The sequence below is a fragment of the Gymnoscopelus microlampas genome (genome assembly GCF_963454915.1).
Source record: "Gymnoscopelus microlampas genome assembly, chromosome: 7".
Taxonomy (NCBI): Eukaryota; Metazoa; Chordata; class Actinopteri; order Myctophiformes; family Myctophidae; genus Gymnoscopelus; species Gymnoscopelus microlampas.
Genome location: NC_139944.1, coordinates 38047945 through 38073933, shown reverse-complemented (window position 1 = coordinate 38073933; position 25989 = coordinate 38047945). Strand labels below are relative to the sequence as shown.

The 25989-nt window shown below is 40.8% G+C and overlaps 1 protein-coding gene across 1 annotated transcript in view; it reads left to right on the top strand.

The window, feature by feature from the left end:
• The window catches only part of cntn4 (contactin 4), a 181709-nt gene that overhangs the window by 130306 nt on the left and 25414 nt on the right, over positions 1-25989 (top strand). Inside the window, exon 11 of the mRNA XM_084061172.1 lies at positions 25115-25242. Within this exon, the coding sequence (XP_083917298.1) occupies positions 25115-25242 (128 nt within the window). The remainder of the gene's footprint in view (positions 1-25114; positions 25243-25989) is intronic.

Below are 25989 nucleotides of genomic sequence, written 5' to 3'. Positions count from 1 at the left end.
CATACACCTATTCAGAAATCTCCAATGATCAAAAGGGGGGCGTCGCGGACCCCTTTTCGTTGAAGATTAATTGCCTTAATTGCGTTAGAGCTCTACATTGGCTTCTGTGGGAGGGGAGCCGATGTCACCAGCTGGGTAATCCATCTTCATAGCAGCAAGCCCCCCGCCTTCCCCCTTCCCTTTTTTCTCGTAGGAGCCCAGAGAAGGTGGGGGGAGGGAGGGGGGGAGGGAGGGGGGGTCTTATCTACCCCAGACAACCCTGCAGGGACACGGTTTAGATGACATCAGCTGGAACAAAGCAGCTGAAAGCGCAGAGAGCAGAGCCGGTCTTGCTGATGAGTGTGTAAGTGGGCCGTGTCAGGCGGCGCGGCGGAGAGCCTAGCCTGGAAAACAAGAGGCATTTCAATATGTCACTTGCTTGGAGGAAATCAAGTTTGTTAGCCTCCCCTCACGGCCTCCACCACCGACAGAATCACAGATACCCCCCTTTTTATGAACTGGTCACTGTGTTTGTGCTGACGACATGTTTCGCCCCGGCCGCTGGATTTAAGACCATATATACCTTAACCCATTCAGCCCGGGAATGCATCTGTGTCGTTTTTTTTAATTTCTTTGGCTATTCAAAAAATAGCAGATATACAAGCTCATAGCGTGGCACTCGAACTAGTAGATCTGCTATTTTTGAAAAATCATGAAAATGTGTGCAAATCTTTGAATATATATTTTTTGAAAGCGAAGATTTTTAACTGAAATCTTTGCTTGTGGGGGTCCCTGGAACAACATATTTTGAGATGGGGGTCCGCGGCCAAATACATATCATTTTGGGGTTCATGTTCGTGACATGAAATAGTCTGAGAAACATACGTTTTCTTCAGAAAACTGTTAGGATTTAGAAGGCATTTTGTAGAATTGGCCTCAGGGTCTTAATGGGTTAAAGACCTTGAGTATTTATCTTGATCAGCTGTGACACCTCTGCACATATTTGGCCTAAGGTATTTTACTCCTATGAGGGTGGTACAGCATTTGTCCTTGGAGGGAACTATTAAACAGTTTTCAGTGTTGATCGGGGTGCTGCTGCATTGCATGTGGTTCACTTCTTCCACCCCCACAGATGTAATGTCCTTGTTTACGTCTTGTTAGTGAGCAGTTATTGTTATTAGGGTTGTTATTCGTGCCGTTAGCTTGCCGCGATGCCGCTCATTGAGATGGATGCAATGGTTGAAATTATAGGATAGCACTATTCTACAGTCACTTCAGTAGTAGTCTATTTAAAGAAAAGTCTTTACTGGGTTCTGCGTCATACAAAAAGGTCATGTGGTCTAGTCGGAGTCGTGATCCCTCATTGTGACAATGTGTGTTATTTTGAGAGCACATTGAGGTGCCTATAAGAAACATGAAAATGAAACACTGAATGGAGCTAACAATTTCACCTCCAAACACACCTGCCAGGCTGCTGCCTATAATCAGTCAAAATGGCACAGCTTCCATTAGTGTGAGTCGATACTGTTTGGTTCCCCTACATAGACGGGCTTAAAATACATCACAATGTACCAGTACCAATATTACAAATGGTTGTATTTTATACAAATTATTTAGAAGCATCCGCACTGTTCAATAATTAAATTGTGTATTTTGATTATTTATTTTTTTGTCTGTGCAAATATTAAGAAGCATTACACTATGTTGCAATTACATGACAAAAAAGATGAGGACAATTCTGCTCTGTCTGCTCCCATTCATTTGTATGAAATAACTAACCCTGGTATTACCTTGCTTATGCAAAGGAAAGGGGCAGATGTCACTTAAAATAGGGTGGTACTTGTGTTTGGGTTAAAAACAGGCAACTAAACAACTTCTATTATACTAATAACTAAGGTGTGGAATATGATGAAATAAGTAAATTAAAGCTGCCCTATGTAACGTTCCTCTTCTACCCCAGATTTGAACCCGGTTTCCTGTGCAAATGCTGACATTTTTACCATTGAGCTAATAGAGCCTGCCTGCTTGCTCATGGTGTAAATTGAATCTTGACCATCAGGTCAAAATTTCGGGTCAGTTCCTGTGACATGACCTTTGACACGATCTATATATCTCAATAGAAGAGCAGGGAGACAAACCACCCCAATTGTAAAAGTTATATTGTATTAATACTCTGTAGATTGAACAAAATTACGTTTGATTAATTTAAATGTAAGACTTAAGCCTGATTTATACTTTGTCGTATGATGGTCCCACGTGCCAAACATAGCTGTCTGTCTGTCTGTCTGTCTGTCTGTCTGTCTGTCTGTCTGTCTGTCTGTCTGTCTGTCTGTCTGTTTATTATCATCATTTGTATTCAATAACAACAGTATTGTTTATTAATTAAACACAACATCATCAGTACTCATCATACACAACAACAGTACCATTAGACGGCCCACTCTAGTGGTATCGGCCCAAGGAACCATCACGCCAGAAGGAAATGTTTGGATCGGGATGGTGCAGAGGATCTGGTACAGCGCTCAGGTCCGGGACCTGGTGAGACGAAGGAGGAGCCCGGCCAGGAGGCCACCCACAGAGCCTAGTCCCTCCACGTGCCAGAGCCTCCCCCGAGTTCCGGCAGAGTAGTTCTGGAGAAGCGGACTGATTAGCCCTGTCTTTCCCTATAGAACTGACCGTGGGTAGCTACCTGGGACGTAAGTTGGGGCTTGATCAACCCCGGCTGGGTCACCTGGGCGAGGGTGTATGTTGCGAGACCCGAAACACCCTATGACCCCAGGCTACAACACTGATGATACGTCCCAGGTGCATCCATGTGATGTATTCTTTATAGTACTCATCATACACATCATCGGTACTCATCATAGTTAGTGAATAGGTAATAGTTAGTGAATAGGTACCGTTTGTAAATTTTGACTTTAGAATGGTTGCTGGGTCATCAGCGCCCATACCCTAGGTGGGGTTGGCGAAAGGGCCCACTCTGTGTGGAGTTTGCATGTTCTCCCCGTGTCTACCAGGGTAGTTAATACCCTCACAAAAACATGTAGTAATCCTGGTCACTATACCGCCTCCCCCATGACAGCCGGGGCGCCTGATGGAGGGGAAGGGAAATGGTTGGAATAACGTGTTCCTTCCACGCGCTACGTCCTACCGGGGAAACTCCCCCCTGTCAGGTGACAAGAAGGTCAGTGAGCTCGGCCCTGGCCTCCCTAGGCTGTGGGGGACTGGTGTAGCGCTGGTGTAGGGCTGGTGTAGTGCTGGTGTAGGGTTGGTGTAGTGCTGGTGTAGGGCTGGTGTAGTGCTGGTGTAGGGCTGGTGTAGTGCCCAGGATCACTTAGGAAATTGGCACCGGGTGAAAAAAATGGGTTACAAAAATCACGGGATAAAAATTTAAAGAAAAAAAAAAGAATGGTTGCTGGGTCACACTCTTGTTTGCTTCAGGCGTTGCTGTGCAGCCATCAGCGGGCAGCACCCGTCAGCTATGAGGACCGCGGGTGTCAATAGTCTAGTGGGTAATGCTGTGAACAACTGTTGATAACAGCAGATATTCACATGACAGTCACTGTGTGGTTTTGATATTGATCTTCAGAGGGTCTTTGTGTCTTTATCATAAAGCCTTGCCGATCCGCGGCCAATCACAAGAGCACAACAGCTGGCGGTCGCAATCATGTTTTGTGACTACAGTGCCATGTTCAAGCTGACATTTATTGGCTTGAACCTCCCACTACTACAGTATGTTTTCCACATGAGGAATGTAGTTTTCTAAAGGCTTTCCTGTAGAAATGAAGTGTCTCACTGTATTCAACTCTGTTCTAATTTTAAGTGTTGTGACTTTGGTAATTAATGATAAAAAGCCAACCTGGCGTATGTGTGTGGAGGTGTGTGAGTGTGATTACTATTAGTTCCAAAACACTGCACAATCACAACGCTATTTTCTCTTTCTCTCATAATTCATCCACGGTGTCTTATCCTCTCAACTATATGATGCCTATGTTAGCAAATTATCCTTTGAAATGCACTGTAAGAAAGTCTTTCAAAAAGCAACTTCTTTATTAACTGTACACCAACAGCATGTCACAGGCACAGCAGATTGAGTCAAAGAAGCTTAATGCTGCAGTAAGTGTTAAATAGCTCTATATTTTGATAGTAATCATTGCTGAAGAGACGGGTAGACCCCTGTTTCTAAACAAACTCTCTATACAGTAGCAATGATTACTATGTTTTAACCAGAAAATCACTTACACTACCACTAACATATGGCCACCTCACACCATGTAACTCACACACTGAAATCTGTGTGACAGTCTCATTTTAGTTACACTAACAAAACTCAAAAGTCTTACTACATCACAAGGGATCTCACTATAATTTTCTTTGTGGAATGACAAGAATAATGCCTTCTTGTAACAGAATTGAAGGATAAGTGCTGATATAATAACTACCCAGAATGCTCCTCAAACGATTTCCCCCGGTGGCGGCGCGACAATATGCTGGAAATTGTCATTCAGATACACAGTCTTGAACCCATTACTTTTGTCTTGTTTTTCTCAAGTCTTAAAGCAAATCTAATTTAATGACGTTAAACTCTGCTTCAATCAAATTCCAAACTAATTGAATGCATGACATGGTACAGTATAAACCCAGCTACTGTACCTTAATACAAATCTGGAATAGTGTATAGGCAAAACTCTTCCAGAACCTCTGTATTAGCATGTGCCTGACGAGGTCTACAGTATAACATTTAAAATGTATATTATGTGTTCTAGATTGTATTTAGATAGTACTAGTAAAAGTGTAATGGGGCCTTAGAGGGGCATAGAGAAGCAAATGGTTATTCAAAGGTTTTTGGTTGTGAGATTCAATATCCATTAGTTCTTTGTGGTAACAACACCATAGTAGCCCCATTCATTGTTCTTATATCTACTGAGATGCTTAACCCATTAAGACCGGGAACGCAGCTGTGTGTCATTTTAAGATTTATTTGGGCTATTCAAAAATAGCAGATCTACAAGCTCATAGCGTGGCACCAAGTGCCGCGCTATGAGCTTGTACATCTACTATTTTTCTAAAAACGTGAAAATGTGTGAATATCTTTGAATATATATATTATTATTGCTTCTGGGGATTCTACAAGTGTCTTCTAAATCAGTTTAAAACAGTTTTCTGAAACACTTATATTGCTATAATATCAGTGGTTCTCAAACTTTTTCATGTCAAGGACCCTCAAAAAGATATGTATTTGGCTGCGGACCCCCATCTCAAAATATTTTGTTCCAGGGACCCCCAGAAGCAAAGATTTGAGTAAAAAACAATTGCTTTAAAAATATATATATATATTCAAAGATTTGCACACATTTTCAAGATTAAAAAAATTAATAAAGTGCCGCTGCTATTTTTGAATAGCCAAAGTATGAGATAATGGTTAAAGTGGTTAAAATCTAAAATGACACACAGATGCGTCCCCCGGTCTTAACGGATTAAAGGATCAGACCGATGGTCTGGGATGATTAGGCCATTGACTACGACTCACTGTATACTTCACATTACTGCCGACCGTTTGTGACCCGGCATGATAACTGTGTAGTGGACAGCAATGGTGGAGCTGTCCACTACATGAGAGCTAATAAACTACTGAAGTTAAAAGAAAGCACTATGATTTGGCACTGCTAACAGCCTGAAAATGTTGTCCTAAATCTTATTGCATTTCAATAGGGAGGAAGTATTTTTGGGACCAGTGTGAAAAAAGGGTCCAGAACCATTTATGGACCAAAAAAGACATGGGTCACAGGTGTTACTTTCTGACAGCCCACTGTTCCTCACAGCCTGTGTCTTGCGGTCCGGCTAAACTAGGCTTTCCAAGTCTTTTTTTTCCCATAGATGTATTTTGAGCTGAGAGCTTATTTTTTTATTGGCTCTCGACTTTGTTCCTGTGACTCTTACTGGTATTGCTACCATTGACACCTGAATTCCCATAGGGATCAATAAAGATTTATCCTATGTTAAATGATCTGATCTTATCATAAAGCCAGTTTTCTCAGACCTTCATTTTATATTAAACTGTGCAAAGACTGACAACTTGCTTGAGGTAGGCAGGGTTGCCAGATCTGCTTATTATAATTTCCCAGCAAGATTTTATTTGAAAATTTCCGATCTACAAGCTCACAACGCGTCGCATCGCGACGCGTTGTGAGCTTGTAGATCTGCTATTTTCAAATAGCTGCTGTATATGTTTAAAGTGCTCATGTGGCCCATTGTCGCTTCTTTTGGGCTGGTTTTCCTAGACCTGGTTGCTTGTTTCTCTCACAGAATCTGGCAACGCTGGAGTTAGGTTGTGCTGTGTTCACAGTCACACTTGGCAGATACAAAGCTACATGCTACCATTCACTTTCAATGGAAACCTGCAGCGACATGACGATACAAAGCGACACCCGCGCCGTTTGTAGCTGCTACAAAATCTACAAAGTGTTGATAAACGACCATGTGTTGTTTAACCATTTCCTCTCCCCTCTTCTCCTCGCACAATTCCTGCCTGTATTGGGGGGAAAACTAATTATTTCCGTCAGCCAGTTCCGCATTCATTTTAACCCCAGCCTTTATATTGTCCTTTATATTTTTATCGCTTGTTGATCAACGCTTCAATAGCGACGCAGCAACAGATATGCTATATTGCTTTGTATTGCATCGTTTTGTATCTGTTGTAGCTGCCAGTGTGAAGGTAGCATAACACACTGCAGTAAATATAACCGTGTTCTGTTTTTTGTTTAGTTTTTTGTTCGTTGTCATTGCGTTTTAATGCATAATAAAGCACAGACTGATTGAAACGTTATGGCCAAAATATTGCCCGGAGAAAAGATTGAAGTTTGGCAACAGTCTAATAACTTTATAAAAAATATACATAACCTATATGTAGGTCTATTTTGTATTGTTCTTATTGAACTTTAAATCTAAGTTATTTAACAACCTCTTCCATTAAGGAAAGGATTCCAAATAAGCCTGCCGGCTTCTTCCTTTCCTCGCACAGCAACTTGTTTTCAATGATATGTATTGTTTAAATCTTTTATAACAATGTGCTAAATAAACCAAACTAATGAAATCTTTAAATAACAAGACAATGGTCTATGTTTATGTATGATAAATGGCTGAAACTGTGAATAGCCAGTAGGAGGTGTTGACACATGTGTAGTTCTTTAAGTAGCTGAGTTTATGCCTATTGTGTCAGCTCACCTTGCGCTTGGGTATGTAACATTTTGATTGGCATCTCTGAGCAAAGTTCTAAGCAGTTATTCTTTGTGAAATTGGCTTGCATTATCACTAATAAGACGTCTATCTCCACCTTCCAATTCACAATATTCATAACCATATTTCTTTTTATTTATAGCCACTTGGCCTGAATTGCACTGTTTAGTCACAAAGGAAAAAGAGAAGAAGTTCATGTTTTTTTTTACTTTTGTCAAACATGCAAACAGAGTCAGTGGAAGCCTAATCTTTATAAACAGAAATCTGCATATGAATGTAGAATCTATAGACAAGGGATAATATTGCCATTGAAATTCAGCTGGTTTCCATTTGTAGTTCGTTTTTAACCAGAGTATTGACCAATCACGATTGAACTGGCTTTGGTGACACAAGGTTAGCAAGCATCCAGGTATTTCTGCGGGGAAAAAAACTGCATAGACCAGCAAAAGCTGGACCAGCAAGTTTTTGCTGGTTTTGCTGGTGACCAGCTTAGGGCACGATCACACCGCACTTTTATTTGACCTATTGGGCGGAATCTGCCAATGCTTTCCTTTGTCAATGCAAATGTGTGGATTCATGGTCTAGCGCTTCTTTCACTCGAATCCACATATTTGCATTGACAAAGCATTGTCAGATTCCGCCCCATAGGTCAAATAAAAGTGTGGTGTGATCGTGCCCTTAGAGTGTGTTTTGCTCACTTTTTTTGCTGGTTTTGCTGGTGACAAGCTTATTTTGGTGGGTTTTGCTGGTGAATGCTGGTTTAAGCTGGTAGCTGGTATTTATGCTGGTTTTGCTGGTGACCAGTTTATGTTGGTGGGTTTTGCTGGTTTAAGCTGGTAGCTGGTATTTACTTGCGCCTGTGAAGCAGCGCAAGTACTGTATTCAGGGTCGTCATGTCGAAAGGAGTACACAACATATACACAACGTATATTAGTTATATAGTAGTGTATTAGTTATATAGTAGTATATTAGTTATATACTAGTATATTAGTTATATACTAGTATATTAGTTATATAGTAGTATATTAGTTATATAGTAGTATATTAGTTATATAGTAGTATAAGTATATTAGTTATATACTAGTATATTAGTTATATAGTAGTATATTAGTTATATAGTAGTATATTAGTTATATAGTAGTATATTAGTTATATAGTAGTGTATTAGTTATATAGTAGTATATTTGTTATATAGTAGTATATTAGTTATATAGTAGTAGTAAGTATATTAGTTATATAGTAGTATATTTGTTATATAGTAGTATATTAGTTATATAGTAGTATATTTGTTATATAGTAGTATATTAGTTATATAGTAGTATATTAGTTATATATTAGTATATTAGTTATATAGTAGTATATCAGTTATATAGTAGTATATTAGTTATATAGTAGTATATCAGTTATATGTATATATATATACAAAGATATAATTATTATATATATATATAGTCTCATCCGCCGTCGTCCTAGTATTTTATAGGCACTATGCACATATGTCACGTGAAGTCCAACCAATCAAATTAAGCTTCGGCACTGGCATGAACAAATAGGCATAGGATTGATGACATCACTATTATGTCATGAATACAAAGAAAGATGATATATATACATTGTAAAATATAATAATTCACATTGATGACCAACGTTTAATGCAGATAAGGTCAGATGCTCACAATGGACATCTGGGCACACGAGTTTCTAGACATCAGGGCACACCGGATAAGTGGGCATACGAACATGTGGGCACACGAGATGAATCGGCACATGGACATATGTCACACAAGATGACTGGGCACACGGCCAAGAGTTCACAAGAGTTCACAACACCACAGGCCAGGAGACCACCAGACTTGAAACTTCAGATGTCCTGCCATCGCCAAGACAATACATTTTCAGGGGATTCCCAGGCAATAAGAGGGACAAAGAAGGGCATTTAAAATGCTGAATTATTTTGATGATCACTGCTTTTATGATGGTAATTAATCTGAGTAACTGGTCAAGGACCTCTTCAAATCACCTTTCGCCTCATAATGAGTGTGTAGTGACAACAACTTCTTTTCAGGGGCAAAACAGTGCCTTTTTAAGGGCAGAACAGGGAGGAAAAAATGCCTTTTCAGGGCATTTTCAGGGAAACAACAGTTCAGTAACTACTACAGTTCAGTAACTACTACAGATGGTCACACTGGACATCTGGGCACACGAATTTCTAGACATCAGAGCACACCGGATAAGTGGGCATACGAACATGTGGGCACACGAGATGAATCGACACATGGACATATGTCACACAAGATGAATGGGCACACGGCCATTCATCTTGTGTACTACATGTTATATACTAGTATATTAGTTATATAGTATGTGATCATGTGTACTACAACAATGATCAAGAAAATAATATAACTATTGAAGTCAAAGACACATTATTCAGATCATGACTTAATTACAATAAATGTATCTACAAACCAAGAAAATGTTGTACTTGATATTAACTGAACTATTTTTTTTGATAATTACTACATTACCATACTATACTTGAAACACTGTTTTTTTATTTTTATTTCAATATATTTTTTTTGTACTAGCACTGCATTTTTTTTTTTTTTTAGTTTTGACTATATTTTAAAAATAACATTTGTTTGTTTACTATCTTTATTTCCGTTTTTTTTTCTCAAGGCGCAAGTTAGCAATTGACAGATTGCAGTCTTGTTATGCTTGTTTTGCTGGTGACCATTTTATGTTTGTGGGTTTTGCTGGTGTATGTTAGTATTCAGGGCACAACCTTGCATGATCACAAAATACATAAAAAGATAAAGTAATTTGGCCATTCATATATTTCATTAAATTTCACTACCCCCCTGTGTACACTTTGTACAAGTAGTTAAATAAATAAATAAAATGTACTGTATACAGAAGCCTATATAATTTCCCTGAATTTGTGATTATGTCCCAAGTCTATCCTTGTGCAGAGGAAAAAAGTAGGGGAATGGAGGCATTGGGACAATGATGTAAAATCCCATTTCCAGCCAGGCCAGTCTATCTGGCTGGCCAACCAACCATTCTAACAACTTGACCAGTTTATCAGCTGGGCTTTATAAGCCCAGCTGGTAAATACAATCTTGATTCAAAACCTGCTCGAAATCCATCGTTATTGTCTAACAAACTGGCTACTTGTGAATCAATTTGGTCAAACGCGTTGATACCTTGCTGGCTACAACGGAAGCCCTGAAAAATAGTAGCTTTCCCCCAAAGCCTAAATTATCATCAGGCGATAGCCTATAGGTTCCGAGGTTAGAGGAATCCTGCTGTTTGATCTGTCCCACCCACATCTGCTGCTGTATCCTCCACACCTTCCCTTCGCCTCCATCCACACAACACAGACATACATCATTTTTATGGCAATCTTGAATAGGCTATGATTTCTTAAATAATTTATAAGGTATGCTTTTAGCTCCAAGTAGCATCTGTATGTGTGACAGTCTCAGGGTCAGTCACTAAAGCTGAAGTCTGAGGGAAACGGCAGAAGTAAGCTAGGAGGGCCTACAGTTGACTCATAGGCCTATAGCTGCTAGCAGGGTTGCCAGATCTGCTTATTATAATTTCCCCGCAAGATTTTATTTGAAAATAGCCGATCTACAAGCTCCCAACGCGTCACATCGTGTAGATCTGCTATTTTCAAATAGCTGATGTATATGTTAAAGTACTCATGTGGCCTAGCCTGGTTCCATACCATAGACCCCGCCCACTCTCTGAGTGGACTGCCTCTTGGTCTGGAGTTGTAAATGTGAACCTAAGACTTCTCCGGTACAAAATGCGTTGTCCAATGAGAGGCGGAGGTGGGCGTGGGGATCCCTTAGGATTGGTTTAGGGAATTTCTAATCCCCTCCCCCTTGTAATCCCCGACACTGGAGCCAATTCCAGACTGAAGCTCCACGCAGCTTCAGTCTGATAATCAGGCTACATGTGGCCCATAGTCACTTCTTTTGGGCTGGTTTTCCTAGACCTGGTTGCTTGTTTCTCTCACAGAATCTGGCAACACTGGCTGTTATAATATAACCTATCTTTGTGACTCATATAGCCTATATTATAGGCTATATGAGTCACAAAGAAGTTTTCATGTGTGGTTTGACTGCTGACGTAGTTTGTTACACACAGACTGTTACACAATCTTCAGTGCTAATATAATTATTAGAGTGTAATACTTGACCCAAATGGACCATTTGGGTCCATTTTTACACTGTGTAGGTGGACGGACATAAATTCTGTCGATGCTGTCAATGATAATGACCCGTTGGTACATTTTAATACATTCTGCATGAATATATCCTTGCCGGACATTTGGAGCAAATAAGCATGGCCATCACGTATAAATGAGGAGATGCTTCTCTCGCTCTGATCTCCATTTATAGGACCATCTGCTCTGCCAGACACTCCAGAAAGAATCTGGAGCCAAAGCGGCATAAGAAGCATCGGTGCAAACTTTGTGTTCATTTACTCATCGCTAATCTTTCCTCGATGGTTTTGTGTCACACTGTTCTGTTGCAAAGAGACTCTATAATAAAGACTCACACATTGAACAACTCTGGCCATGATTTTCATGAGGTCCTGGAATTAATCAACGCTGTATGGAAAACAGGTGTATTAATAAAGATGATGATTAAACGATCTGTGCAAAACAGGCGACCCAGTATGGCTATTTTAGTTCCCTAATTCTGAGGCTGCAAGCTGTTGTGCTTATTAAAAAACATTGTTTATCATGTTTAAATGTCACTTCACATTCTTTCTCATCAAATCTCTAATTTTCTCATTTGCCCCTAATTGAACATCTGCGTGTGAAGTTTTGGGACCCTCTGTTGGAGGTTGGTCGTTGCATGCCGTGCCAGGGAGGAATACTGAGAGCTTCTGTGTACCCACAAAGGCTCTCATATCATTATCCTTGAGGGGGACGCACGCTGGCTACACTACCTGACCAGGCGGGTCTGGTGCTGGCTGAATGCTGCTTTTCATGTCGCCTTTTAGTCAACACCTTCATAAACACTCCATCCTGGCAAAGGCTACAAAGCCACATGAAGGAGAACACAGAGGAGAAAACGCGCGCGCGCACACACACACACACACACACACACACGCACAGTTTTGTTTTACTATACTTGTGAGGACATCAACACTTTAGGACAGCCATTTTGCCATTTTTAACCGTTAGCCTAAAGCCGAAAAAACAGCAGATCTAAATCTTTTTTTTAAACTATAAAACAACCATTTGTCTTGCGAGGACCAGAAAAACGGTCCTCACAATGTATATTTCTTCAAATTCTACTATGCTTGGTCCTCGCAAGTATAGCAATACAAACACGCACACGCGCACACGCACACACACACACACACACACACACACACAACCACCCTCCCGTCCTCCTCCCCATCTAAGAAATGGGAACAGGTCCAGGATCAGCGTCTCTGCTGGGCGATTCTGGCAGCACCAGACAACACCTCACACTGTGTTCAAAGATGCATGCTAGCTAGTGCACTGAAACATGCACTCACACACACACACGCGCGCACAACGCACTCAGACATGTGCACGCATATAGAGACAGACAGCATGGCCTTGATGATAGTTCTGCTTCAGTGAAAATGTGTTTCTGCTTACGACATGCCACGCATACAATATTCTGACCGCTGGCCAAAGTGTGTGGTCTACCCTGAAACGCTATTAGCAAGGCAACGACCACAGTAATGACCTCAGGTTGTCAGTCATAATTACAAAGCGTGAATTTATTTTTATGTTGTACTTAGAGACCATAATAATCAGCAATTAATACATCAGTGTACCCTCTAGCCATTATGACCATTCATGCAGTGCCATCCCACACAGATGTTGTACTGTATATACCTTGAAACATCAACAGTTTGAATCATGGACTATTATAGTTATTCATACGTATTTTTATAGATGTTATTTTGCCATCAGTACAATTCTAAGTATATTATTATATTATAGCACCTGTCAGAATATGATATAATCAGTATTTGTTTTGTTTCAGGAATTGTCGTAAAAAATCACCAGTAGCGAACCTATAGCCTAAACCAAAATAAATATCTAGCCAGAGCAAAAGGGAATTTCAAGATGTTTGCTGAGATTAGGTCAGAACCCTCTTTACCCGCCTGAATCGCATGTACTGCTCGCCGGGATTATTTTTATCTGGGAGACTGCGGCTGATATCATTTTTCAAAGTGAGAATCCGCCAGCGCAGCATGAGTAATCCATCTTGGTTCCTCTGACAATTTCCTTTGGAACATGTGTGCTCTTTATTCCTGTAGGGATACCTCAGCGCACCAGGAAGAGATGAATATCTCTGGGAGGGAATAGACCAGGAGAGCAATTTGTGATTAAAGGAATCCTCTAGAAGTGCATACACAAACCCCTCCGTGGCCCAGTATGATAAACCTCCCCCTCCTCACAATGCAATTACTGACACAATCACATCATGTTCTGCAGACCATAATTAAGACATTCCCAATCAAACAGCGTGATTACTTGAACTATATTGCCTATTCCGGTGGGAACAAATTCTCCAAAAATAGCAGATCAAGCTCACAAGGTGGCACAGCTTGTAGATCTGCTATTTTTGGCGAAGAGATTATGTGTAGCGTGTTCATTTGTGAATAATCCTTGAGTAGTGGAATTTCTTGGTCACGTCTATTTTAGGATTGCGTGGTGTAGGGCTGCAACTATTTTTTCTTTGCGACTATTCTATTTATTACTTGCGTCAACGAATCGACGTCATCTTCTGTGTCATGAAAAAATACAGAAATTAGCTGATCTACAAGCTCAAAATGCGTTTCAAACTGTTTTGAAAATATTCTATTTTTCAATCTGCCCCAAAATGGATTAAATTGATTAGTTTGATTAATTGTTGCACCCCTAGTTTGGTGTCATTATTGGCCCTAATAACATTGTTTTTATGACTGGGAAACATTAGGTGAGATGGAACAGTTTTTATCATTTAAGCCCAAATGCTGATCTATTTAGTATTTAATATGATACATTTTTAACACCTTGGCTGTGAGGACATAACTTTGATTTATTCATTTATTATCCTTTAGAAAATGACTCTAATGGCCAATTGCAGAACTACAAAATCTAATATTCAAAGGGAATAGTAAACATATGTTTGTTAATTGTACTGTACTTGCACAAAGTGGAAGCACACTATAATAAATAAATAATTAAAATAAAACGGGACACAGCTGTTGAGGCCATAGAGGAATGCGTGTTGTTTCTTCTTACATTATGATAATACAATATGGAGGCATTACCACTGGAGTGCATTCTTTTCAGAGAGTAAGAGATTAATACTTGCATTGCAGGCCAGCGTGCCTGTCCCCTGGCCCTGTTGTTATAAAGCACAGTATTGCCATAGAAGCTTTAATGCTACCCAGTGCCCTGGAGACAAGAGTGAACACACAGCGAACCAAAAGGAAATGTCATTTCAAGTATTGCCTGCAACCCACTCTTTCTTTCCTCGCTGTTAACCCGTTTAAACCGGGAACGCATCTGTGTAACCACTTAAAACCATTGTTTTATACTTTGGCAATGTGTGCAAATCTTTGTATATATATTTTTTTTAAAGCGAACATTTGTAACTCAAATCTTTGCTTCTGGGGATTCTACAATGTCTTCTAAATCCTAACGTTTTTTTGAAAATAATTATGTTGCTACAGTATAATCAGTGGTTCTCAAACCTTTTCATGTCAAGGGCCCCCAAAATGATATATATTTGGCCGCGGACCCCCATCACAAAATATTTTGTTCCAGGGACCCCCCCAGAAACAAAGATTTGAGTTAAAAATGATCGCTTTAAAGAATATATTCAAAGATTTTCACAAATGTTCACGAATTATTCAAAAATAGCAGATCTACAAGCTCATAACACGGCACTTGTGAGCTTGTAGCTTGTATATATCTGCTATTTTTGAATAGCCAAAGTATAGAAAATGGACAAAGTGGTTACACAGATAGATGTGTTCCAGGTTTTAATGGGTTAATGTAACTGGATAGAAAAAAGGCACAGAGCTCTGCTGATTTGTATTCCTTTGTTGAGACTGGAGGAATGAGTGCTTATTTACTGTCAATCATTCTTTATGATGTGATGCACGGTCTCAAAACAAGAGCGCCTTATGCGAGAGTGGTCGTGAATGCACTTCCTGTGAGCTTTGACTGACTTCTCCAAATGATCCCTGTCGAGGCAGGCATTTCAGAGATGACTGAGTGTAATTGTAAGCAAGGTCTAATGGCCTCTCTGCATAAGGCATAGTGGGGGAAAACTGTATCAAGAGTTATGACATTGAGAAGTTAATTTGTGTTTCTTGCTCGTCACCAGGTGATAATGCCGCTCTGGGTGTTCTAATTGGATCAGACCGAGCTATGCTTAACTCTCTCATTTGCACTACAATTGGCTTCAAAAGCTTGACTGCTATGCTTCACAAGGAATGGTTTTCACCGTCGTTCTGCAATTAAAATTTGGTTGCACTCCACTTTTACACACTGCTAAATTCTGAGTGATAATTCAGCTCTACAGGTCCCCATTTGTACACTTTCAGAATTTAATTAACACCGTAATTTACAGTGCATTCAAAAAGCCCCCCCCAAAGTTAATCATCTACCTATCATAAGGGCATACAGTAATTCCCTGATCATTTGCTGCAGCTAATGATCCATGTGACAAGCTGAGAGTCATTGGGACAGGCTCGTGTGTGGCAAAAATCAATATCAATTACAGCTATATTGGAGAATAGTCAGAAGTAAATGCCCAGGTGTCCCTTTTTTCACGAACGTCAGCCGATCACTTTGTTCAACGAGTGAACAAACAAGAAAATAAAAATTAAAAGTACTCCTCCTGTTATTATGGCGTCTAATTGACTATTACCGTTGATTTGGACAACTTCACGAGAACGCGGCGTGCACATCAGATTTGTCATGATGCTAGCACAAAGCAGCCTGAGCAGACTGACCAGGTCTTCTTAGCAGCCCGTGAGCCCGGGCTCCAAGCAGCGGCTGATTTACACGGCTGACAAGGCCGTTTCTCTCCAACGCTGTACTCTACAGGGAACCTTTGGGAGAGACAGACTTTCAATTTATCTCAAACATCCCCTCCTTCCCCCTGTACACTTCAGGGTTTTTAACCCATTAAGACCGAGAACGCATCTGTGTCATTTTTTAGATTTCTTTGGCTATTTAAAAATAGCAGATCTACAAGCTCATAGCGCGGCACCGAGTGCCGCACTATGAGCTTGTAGATCTGCTATTTTTGAAAACATCTGTGCAAATCTTTGAATATACATTTTAAAGCAAATATTTTTTACTCTGTTACAACTTCTGGGGGTCCCTGGAACAAAAAAAAAATTATATGGGGGTCCACAGCCAAATACTGTATATATTTTGATGACCACTGATACGTTTTTTTTCTAAAAACTGTTCCCCCAGAATCCCCCAGAAGCAATAAGATTTGAGTTACACACGTTTGCTTTAAAAAATATATATATTTACACATTTTCACGATTTAAAAGAAATAGCAGATCTACAAGCTCATAGCGCGGCACTCGGTGCCGCGCTATGTATATCTGCTATTTATGAATATATATCTGCGCGCTTGTATATCTGCTATTTATGAATAGCCAAATAAATCTTAAAATGACACAGATGCGTTCCCGGTCTTAATGGGTTAAGGCAGTCAAGAGCATAGATCAACACCTGAAGTCAGGTCCCACCTCTAGTGCCGGCTCAGAGGATATGGCGACCTCACGTCTCTCCCCCACAGACACCCCACATTATAGCCTCTCCCCCTCAAGCGCTGTTATCAACGCTTTACGTTTTGATACAATTATGATTAAAAACACCACCCGCAGGTAGGTCAACGATGGTCAGTGTGAAGCAGAAAAAAAAGCAACACCCGCATGCTATTAATGCTCACCCTCGCCTTATCTGTAGGTTTACGGTAACGCTCGTACACGCAGGATACAGTATTAAACAGTGTGCAGCCTGTGAAATATAGTTTTTTTTTTTTACGGAGTGGCTCTGCCAGAGTCACTCTAGCCATTTATTAGAGGGTTGTCTGTCTGTAGATATGTCTTTCTGTGTGCCCAGAACTAATCTCACAAACCGCTAGACCGATCACAGTGCCACATTTCTTATAAATAACCGGCTGACATCATAAGATGACTGACGTCACAGAGCTGGCCACATGAAGTCCAAAGATCCACATTGGAGCCACGCTGTTTCCGTGTAGATCCCGCGATCCTCCATGATTCATTGTTTTTTAATTGGTTGGGAGTATTTTTGCGAGTCTGTATTGGACGTGCAGTGGTTGGCTTTGGCAGAATCACCATAAAAGCGTGTGATGGTCTCTTTTTGCATGGGCCCCCATGGCTGAATAATTCCACTGATAGAATCTTACCCCCTCCCTGTGTTATTTACCCATGCTAATTAAGTAGAAGATGCATGCATACAGGTCTATAAAGTATGCTGCTGTCACACCACCAAATAGGCTTAGCAAGCACGGTGGGTACTGTACTCGTGAATTGGTTATGTTTACTAATGGAGTGCTCAAATCACGGCTTGATCAGCCCTCATGCATACCGTTGGCTGCATAATGAGTTTTTATGAGTATTTTCTTATTTTTGGCCTTTGTTTGTGTAGAATCTTGAATCTTGAATGTGACCTAACTTTCAGTATTTTGAGCGTCCAATGTGTGTTACGAGCTCAGACCGGCATATTAGTTCAAAGCCACAGCTCAAGAGCACTGTAACACGCAATCCCTTTCCTTTGTTTGACTGCTCATTATTGGAACTGTGACATTGTTCCCTCACAAATACAGAATTCATCAACAGATCAAAGTCAGCATACGTCTGAATCAAAGATCAAAATGAATCAAGTTCAAGTTCAAGTGTCTTTTGATTGTGAGGGATCTAACAGTAAAAATATATATATACGCCTGTTAACGGTGTCTCAAAGAGAATACAAGGAAATAACAATAACAGGCTTTTGGACGTTATTTCCTGCAATTTCCATTTCACAGTGCCGGTTGATAGCTGCTCAGTGACTGATGTGATTTGAGTCTTTCATCTTGTCACAGAACATGGAAGATCAACACCATTCAGCCCCTTGGTGGCTTGAACTCACCCAAAAATACAACTGTGTTTTTAGGATTACACAAGTGCGCCAGGCACCCCCTGCCAGTGTTGCCAGATTCTGTGAGAGAAACAAGCAACCAGGTCTAGGAAAACAAGCCCAAAAGAAGCGACTATGGGCCACATGAGCACTTTAAACATATACATCAGCTATTTTGAAAATAGCCGATCTACAAGCTCACAACGCGTCGCGATGCGACGCGTTGTGAGCTTGTAGATATGCTATTTTCAAATAAAATCTTGGGGGGGAAATTATAATAAGCAGACCTGGCAACACTGCCCCCTGCCCACTCAAAATAATCACCTTTTTCTTTTTTTTCCCCTTTCCGTTGAACCTATATGTGAGGCACGCTGAGATGAAAAGAGATGCACTTGGGCTCATCTCACCTGTGAATTATTGATATCTACTCCTGCTCTTCTTCTCAGAGGAATAGAGGTGGGAAGTGATAATGGGCAGATCGCACAGACATGTTGTCTGGGCTATGACACAGAAGAGGCAAGATGGCAGCCGAAATGTATCATGTTTATTGAGAGCTCCTGTATACAGTACAGCCCTGCTGCACCACACATTTCTTGTCTTCTTTCTCACCTCGGCCGCTTTTCCATCACTTCCAAACACAAACGACAAATACTGTGTACACAATAGACAGTCTGCCCTCTCTTCCCTTTCCTTTGGTGTCAGTGAGGGAAAAAAAATACCAGAGGTGTCCTCATCTAAAAGTCCAATAAGTAGAGAATTCAGCGGGTGACCAAAATGTCCCTGGTGCAACCAGGAGGCCTATAGAGGATTTAACTCCGTGCAGGAACCATTGTGTATGTAATACTGCACAATTTGAGCACTCTCAATAGAGCTCCCTTAGCACATTCAGACCTGGAACGCATCTGTGTCACTTTTTGATTCGAGCTAAAAAAGCATTATTTTACACTTTGGCTATTAAAAAATAGCAGATATACAAGCTCGTAGCGCGGCACCGAGTGCCGCGCTACGAGCTTGTAGATCTGCTATTTTTGAAAAATCGTGAAAATGTGTGCAAATCTTTGAATAATATATATTCTTTTAAAGCGAACATTTTTAACTCAAATATTTGCTTCTTGGGGGTCCCTGGAACAACATATTTTGAGATGGATATGGCCAAATGCATATGTTTTGGGGGTCCTTGACATGAAAAAGTTTGAGCACCACGATATACTGTAGAAACATACGTTTTTTTTTTTTCAGAATACTGCTGGGAATTAGAAGACATTTTGTAGAATCGGCTTCAGGTCTTAATGGGTTAGAGGAAGATGCAGGGTGTACAAGTCACATGGCAGGCCTTTTGTCCCAGAGGATAAGGGGGATTGTGACTATACAGAGAGCTCGCCGCACAAATGCAGGTATTTAGTTATATTGAGGTATCGCTGTCTGCCTTGTGCTGGTTGTCTTGAATTAGGTCAGAGCTTGTTCTAGTTAAAACAATGTGTTGGGCAATTTGTTCTCGCTCCTAGCTGTGGTAGCAGAAAATGCTGCTGGTTAACCGTATGTGGTAACACTAACACTGAGGGCAGAAATGGTCTAAGTTTAGGTAATGTCTTAGTCACCCAATTTTGAATGCGTGTTCAGACAAGTTTAGGAATATCCACAGACCAGTATTTTAGTACTGATCACACGGTGGTCAGTTTTAGAACTGGCATCCCAGTTAATGGGTACAATATTTAATCATACTAGTTGAAATTATTCCACGTGTGAGGGGCATTACATTTAAAAAGCCGTTCTAAATGTGTGCTAACTCAGAACTAAGAACCTGCGGAGACCAATTCATTCCTGTGAGCAAGTGGTGTAGTGTTAAGGTACATTAAACTGGTGAAATGCCTGAAAGGCTTTGTACGGATAATAAAAGGCGTCATAGTTCCATAATCATAACATCATACTGCATTTAAGAACTCTAGCACACATACGCGCGCGTGTGCACACACACACACACACACACAGTTTAACAATTTATTTATGTCCACACACAGGGAAAGCATACAGGGACACAAATATTTTAGGTGCAGCTAGAGGTTACATTCACAAACTCATGGATATAATGTCCTCAGTGGTGGAAAGTAGCTAAGTACATTTACTCAAGTACTGTACTTAAGTACAATTTTGAGATATTTGCACTTTACTTGAGTATTTCCAATGTCCAATACTTTTACTTCTACTCCATTACATTTCAGAGGCAAATATTGTACTTTTACTCTACTAGAATTATTTGAAAACTTTAGTTACTAGTTACTTTTCAGATATAAATTATTATATTATTAAACATACATTAACCACGTCAGCCCTATTTTATACATAGGCTATTTGAAAATAGCCGATCTACAAGCTCACAACGCGTCGCGATGCGACGCGTTGTGAGCTTGTAGATCTGCTATTTTCAAATATTTAGTACTTTTACTTTTGGTACTTTAAGTACATTTTGATGCCAATACTTTTATACTTTTACTCTTTAAGTAAATTTTGAATTCTGGACTTTTACTTGTAACAGAGTATTTTTATATTGCAGTGTTGGTACTTTTATTTAAGTAGAGAATTTGAGTACTTTTTCCACCACTGAGTGTCCTCATGATACAACACGTGTGAAACTCAGCACTCCATGGGCACAAGTAGCGGCGGCGGCGCTGCCATACATGGCAGCAGAGACGGCGCAATACTTGTGCCAGCCTTTCTGCCTCGTCTTTGGGCATCCCAAGTTGTTTGAAACCCTCCAACAACCAGTCAGTCCGTGGGTATGTCCTAGGCTGGATCACCAGAGGAAACAAACTGCTTAGTCTTGCACTGCTGCTTGGTGTTAAAGCGCTCTCTGTTTTGTTCTCATGGGCCTGGAAGTCCCACCAGGCCGTTAGGTAGCGTGGGCTGTTGGTAGTAGACACACACACGCACACACATGCACACACGCACGCACGCACGCACGCACGCACGCACACAGAATTTTACAAATTATACAATTATGCTGTTTGTGTGTGCAGAACATGCATACATACATAATATAAAATAGACTATGACTTTGATAAATGGTGTGTGTATGTACTGTAGAGTATACAGTATAGCGCCTTTCTTTGCAGCGCTTTACAATGTGCATTTTTTTTTCTCTCTCCGATGGTAGAGGAAACCAATCTGCACATCTGGAGCAGTTCTATGTAGAAGCGATTCTACAAATGTCTTCTAACGGTTTTCTGAAAAACGTATGTTTCTATATCAGTGGTTTTCAAACTTTTTCATGTCAAGGACCCCCAAAATGATATGAATTTGGCCACGGACCCCCATCTCAAAATATTTTTGTTCCAATGACCCCGAGAAGAAAAGATTTTAGTTAATGCTTTAAAAGAATATCAAAGATTTGCACACATTTTCACGATTTTTCTAAAATAGCAGATCTACAAGCTCATAGCGCGGCACTCGGTGCCGCGCTATGAGCTTGTATATCTGCTATTTTTGAATAGCTAAAGTGTAAAATAATGCTTTTTTTTTGCTCAAATCTAAAAATGTCACAGATGCGTCCCAGGTCTTAATGGGTTCAGTGTTTTGCTCAAGGACACTTTGAGACACAGCCAGGAGGAGCTGATGGGGTTCAAACTGGGAACCTTCCCATTCCAAGACGGACGCTCTATACCTCCTGAGCCTCTGCTGCCGCCCCAGTATAAGATAAAAAACAAAACCCATGTGTGCACTCGCAAGCACACATGCCTCTCATATTGCTCTCTCTCTCAGCCTATACCCCCACCGCTGACCGAGAAGTGACTTTGCCGCCGTCTTAATCGCATCTTTTGTAATGCAATGAGTCAACTAAAGTACTTTGAGACTGTGGATCTCACACCAAATGAAAGGGTGATAATAATATGTGAAGATTATTCCACGCGTTATAGGGGCTTTACATTTAAAAGCAGCTAAATCTGAGCTAACTCGAGGCACTATGGAGAACAAACCATTCCTGGGAGTGGGTGTTGTGCTGTAGGTGAAATAAGGTAAACTTGCTCAATTGCCTAAAGGGCTTTGAATAGGACAATGCTGCATTGTCCCTCTTAAACACAAAGCAAGGCTGACCAACTTTATTGTACGGGAGGCAATGATGGGTGCTGTATTTCTCACCGCTAAGAAATCTGAGCAAAAATGATAGAAGATGATAATTAAAAGCTTCTCTCACATTTATAAAACAATTCTTTACTCACATTGATAAGACTTTCAAAAGGCCGCCCGCAGTGCTATAATCATCATAATGCATTTAGTGGGATCAGGGTTAGGCCTTAACCCTCCTCCTGTGGTCCTGCATCTCCATAATGAAAGAAACAGACAGGGTTCAACTTAGCAAAGTTGATTTCTCACACAAACGTATATACAAATATACAATATGTAGGAGTTCATTTAGACACTTCAGCTCAGGAATAACCAATACCATTTATTAACGATTTACCATATTGCATATATAACCATTTACTGCAATAATAACCATTTACTGCAGTGATATTACAGTCAGATTTGGCGGTATGACTCTGCTCATGTGATATTACAGATTACCTGCGCACGCAGGACAACAGATTCTGAAATCACAAACCCCCAGAGCAGAGCATAAAATACTGTTTTACATAAACATAACGTTGAACCTTCAATGCATAATTAAATTGCCACGTATCATAGTACAATCCATGAAATCATGGTGCAATCCATAGAACCACAGTACAATGCACAAATCAACCTATTAACAATATGAACTAAATGCCACAGGGAAGAGGCCGAGGGAGGTGGAGGGAATTTGAAAGCCACAGCTGTACAACCAGCTGAAACAGCTAAAGCACGTAGAATGAACAGTGAACAGAGCCAGCTTAAATAAAGCGCCAGAGATGCACTATGGGGTATGAGGGCGTGTGTGAGTTAGGTTGTAGCTAGGCTGCATCAGCACTCCTGTTTTCTGACCTAAAGCGGCGTGTTTAACATCTCCGACGAGAGAATCCGTGTGATCCCATTGGTTCACCGATCTGTCCGTCAGCCCCCGCCCCGTCAACGCTAACATTACGAGCGACGCCCACTGCACTGCATTTTTTAGCAAAACTAAACAATAAAAGCCTGGAGATTGAGGCTAGGTTGTAGCGAATGAGAATGATGTGAGTTTGAACATACTGATTGTGGGAGTACGTATGAATTAGCTTGTTAACGAATGAATGGGGTGGGGGGGGGGGGTTCCGGGGAGAGTGAACATAGCATAAACCTCCTGCCTTCCGTGTCTACATGAACTATCGCTACGCTGTATTAGTAGCAAAAACGTGTGTTTTGAAGAAAACGCAAAATGGCGGATGATTTTGTCTAGCGGAAATGGGTGGGGCCTATGTGGGGAGTTGCATCATGTTCCATTTTTCTTTAATTACACTGCACTGTATGAGAATACAGTACATATGCAGTACATAATATAAAGCAATAGACTATAATGAAAAACAAAACACAAGGATATGTGAAAGCTCTGGGGCTTTACCCATGCATGCCCACAGAACCAAAGGATAAGTAATTATCCCCTTTGCCACAACTGCCTTGCTGCCTCAAATGCAAAACACTCACTGCCATAAACCACTGTATAGTGGATGAGTCTGTTTGCTTTGCTTTGATATTACAGCTCATAGGTGAAAGAGCAATATACCGCCCAATCAGTCAGAAAGAACCTTTCATATTTACAGTTTGCAGATTCAGCAAGGCATTTTCAGATCATTAAAATGCAGCATGGTTTGATGAGTTGGTCCCACCTTTCATTTTCCCACAGTTCCTTGCTTTCAATTTACATTTTTGCTTGTTATTTTGAAAAGGTCACGTTTTTTTAAGGACTTTTGACCTTTTGCAGCACTGGTGGTCAACGTGTAAAGGGCACAGTGGCACTTTTGTGCAATGTATCTTAAAGTAAGGTAGAGAATTAATCAGCCCTTGAAAAAAAGACCATGTCTCATCTTTGTCATCTGTAAAAAGCACGACCATATATGAAACACCAAGAAATATTCTGTATTCCTCACTTATACCAACCTTACAGTGTACATTCCATCATCAAAGAGACTTCCATAATTTTTAAATTGTTAGAAATGTGTTGAATGTACCTCTGAACGCGAAGGTTCATTTTTACACTCACAGAGCAAAGAGCATAATACAGTGTAGAAGACCATTGGTTCTCAAAGTGGGGTCCGGGGACCCCCAGTGGTCCTTGGGGGGGGGGGGGGGGGGGGGGTTCCAGGGGGTCCCCAGCAAAAGTAGTTAACCCCCATTTGAAAAGATGTGCCAGGGACCTCCACAAGAGAAAATGTTTACGGCTCTAGCAGTGATTCTCAACCATTTTAATTTCAAGGACCCCCCAGTTTGACATGCATTAGGCCACGGACCCCCATTTAATGGCATTTATATCTATCTGGGACCCCAATTTAAATTGTAAAATCAATGTTAATTTAACTCTGAGAGTGTACAAATGGAACCAACTGGACCCGTTAGGGTCCATTTGGTTCCATTTGTACACTCTCAGAGTTACAGACCCATAAGGGTCCATTTGGTTCCTACTGTAACTATCCATCATTTAGCTGGGGACCCCCTGAAACTCCCTGAAGGACCCCTGGGGGTCCCCGGACCCCACTTTGAGAACCAATGGTGTAGACTACATGTGACCGCTCCTGTAGTTCATATGGTTTGTAAAACATGTGTGCTCTCTTATAACCACAGGGTTTCCATGCTGGGCAATGGTAACCTGCGAATATGGAACTCAACCAAATCAGACGCCGGCCTCTACACCTGTGTGGCAAGAAACCAGTTTGGTGTGGCGAGCAGTTCTGGGAGTGTCACAGTTAAAGGTATTTCTTCCCTTCTTTGTTTGTATTAAATCAATGTCTCCTCTCTTGATCTTTGCACGTTTCACTGCCAGCTGAGCATTCCTTCTCTGACTCCTGCTCTCTACACTCTGACAGGATTCAGTTGTTTCATACTTTTATTTCCGTCCTTGAAAAGTAATTCTGTGTATTCGATGTGATGAATAACAAATGAACAACACAGAGACGAAGGATGGGTACTTTTTTTGCACTGTACCTCTCTCTCTCTCTCTCTCTCTCTCTCTCTCTCTCTCTCTCTCTCCCCCCCCCCCTTTTTTTTCGATAAATCATGAAAAGCACAGATTTTCTCACTGCTTAACTGGAGAAACTTTCACTCTGTCTATTTACAGAGGTGTTTAGAAAGTTCGACTCCACCCTTACTATCCACAGTCGCTGTCAGAGGATATGCTGTATTAACCCATTGAGACCTGAAGCCGATTCTACAAATGTCTTCTAAAACAGTATTCGGAAAAACGTATGTTTCTATATCAGTGGTGCTCAAACCTTTTCATCTCAAGGACCCCCAAAATTATATGTATTTGGCCGCCGACCCCCATCTCAAAATATGTTGCTCCAGGGACCCCCAGAAGCAAAGATTTGAGTTACAAATGTTCGCTTAAAAAATATATATTCAAAGATTTGCACACATTTTCACGATTTTTCAAAAATAGCAGATTTACAAGCTCGTAGCGCGGCACTCGGTGCCGCGCTACGAGCTTGTATATCTGCTAT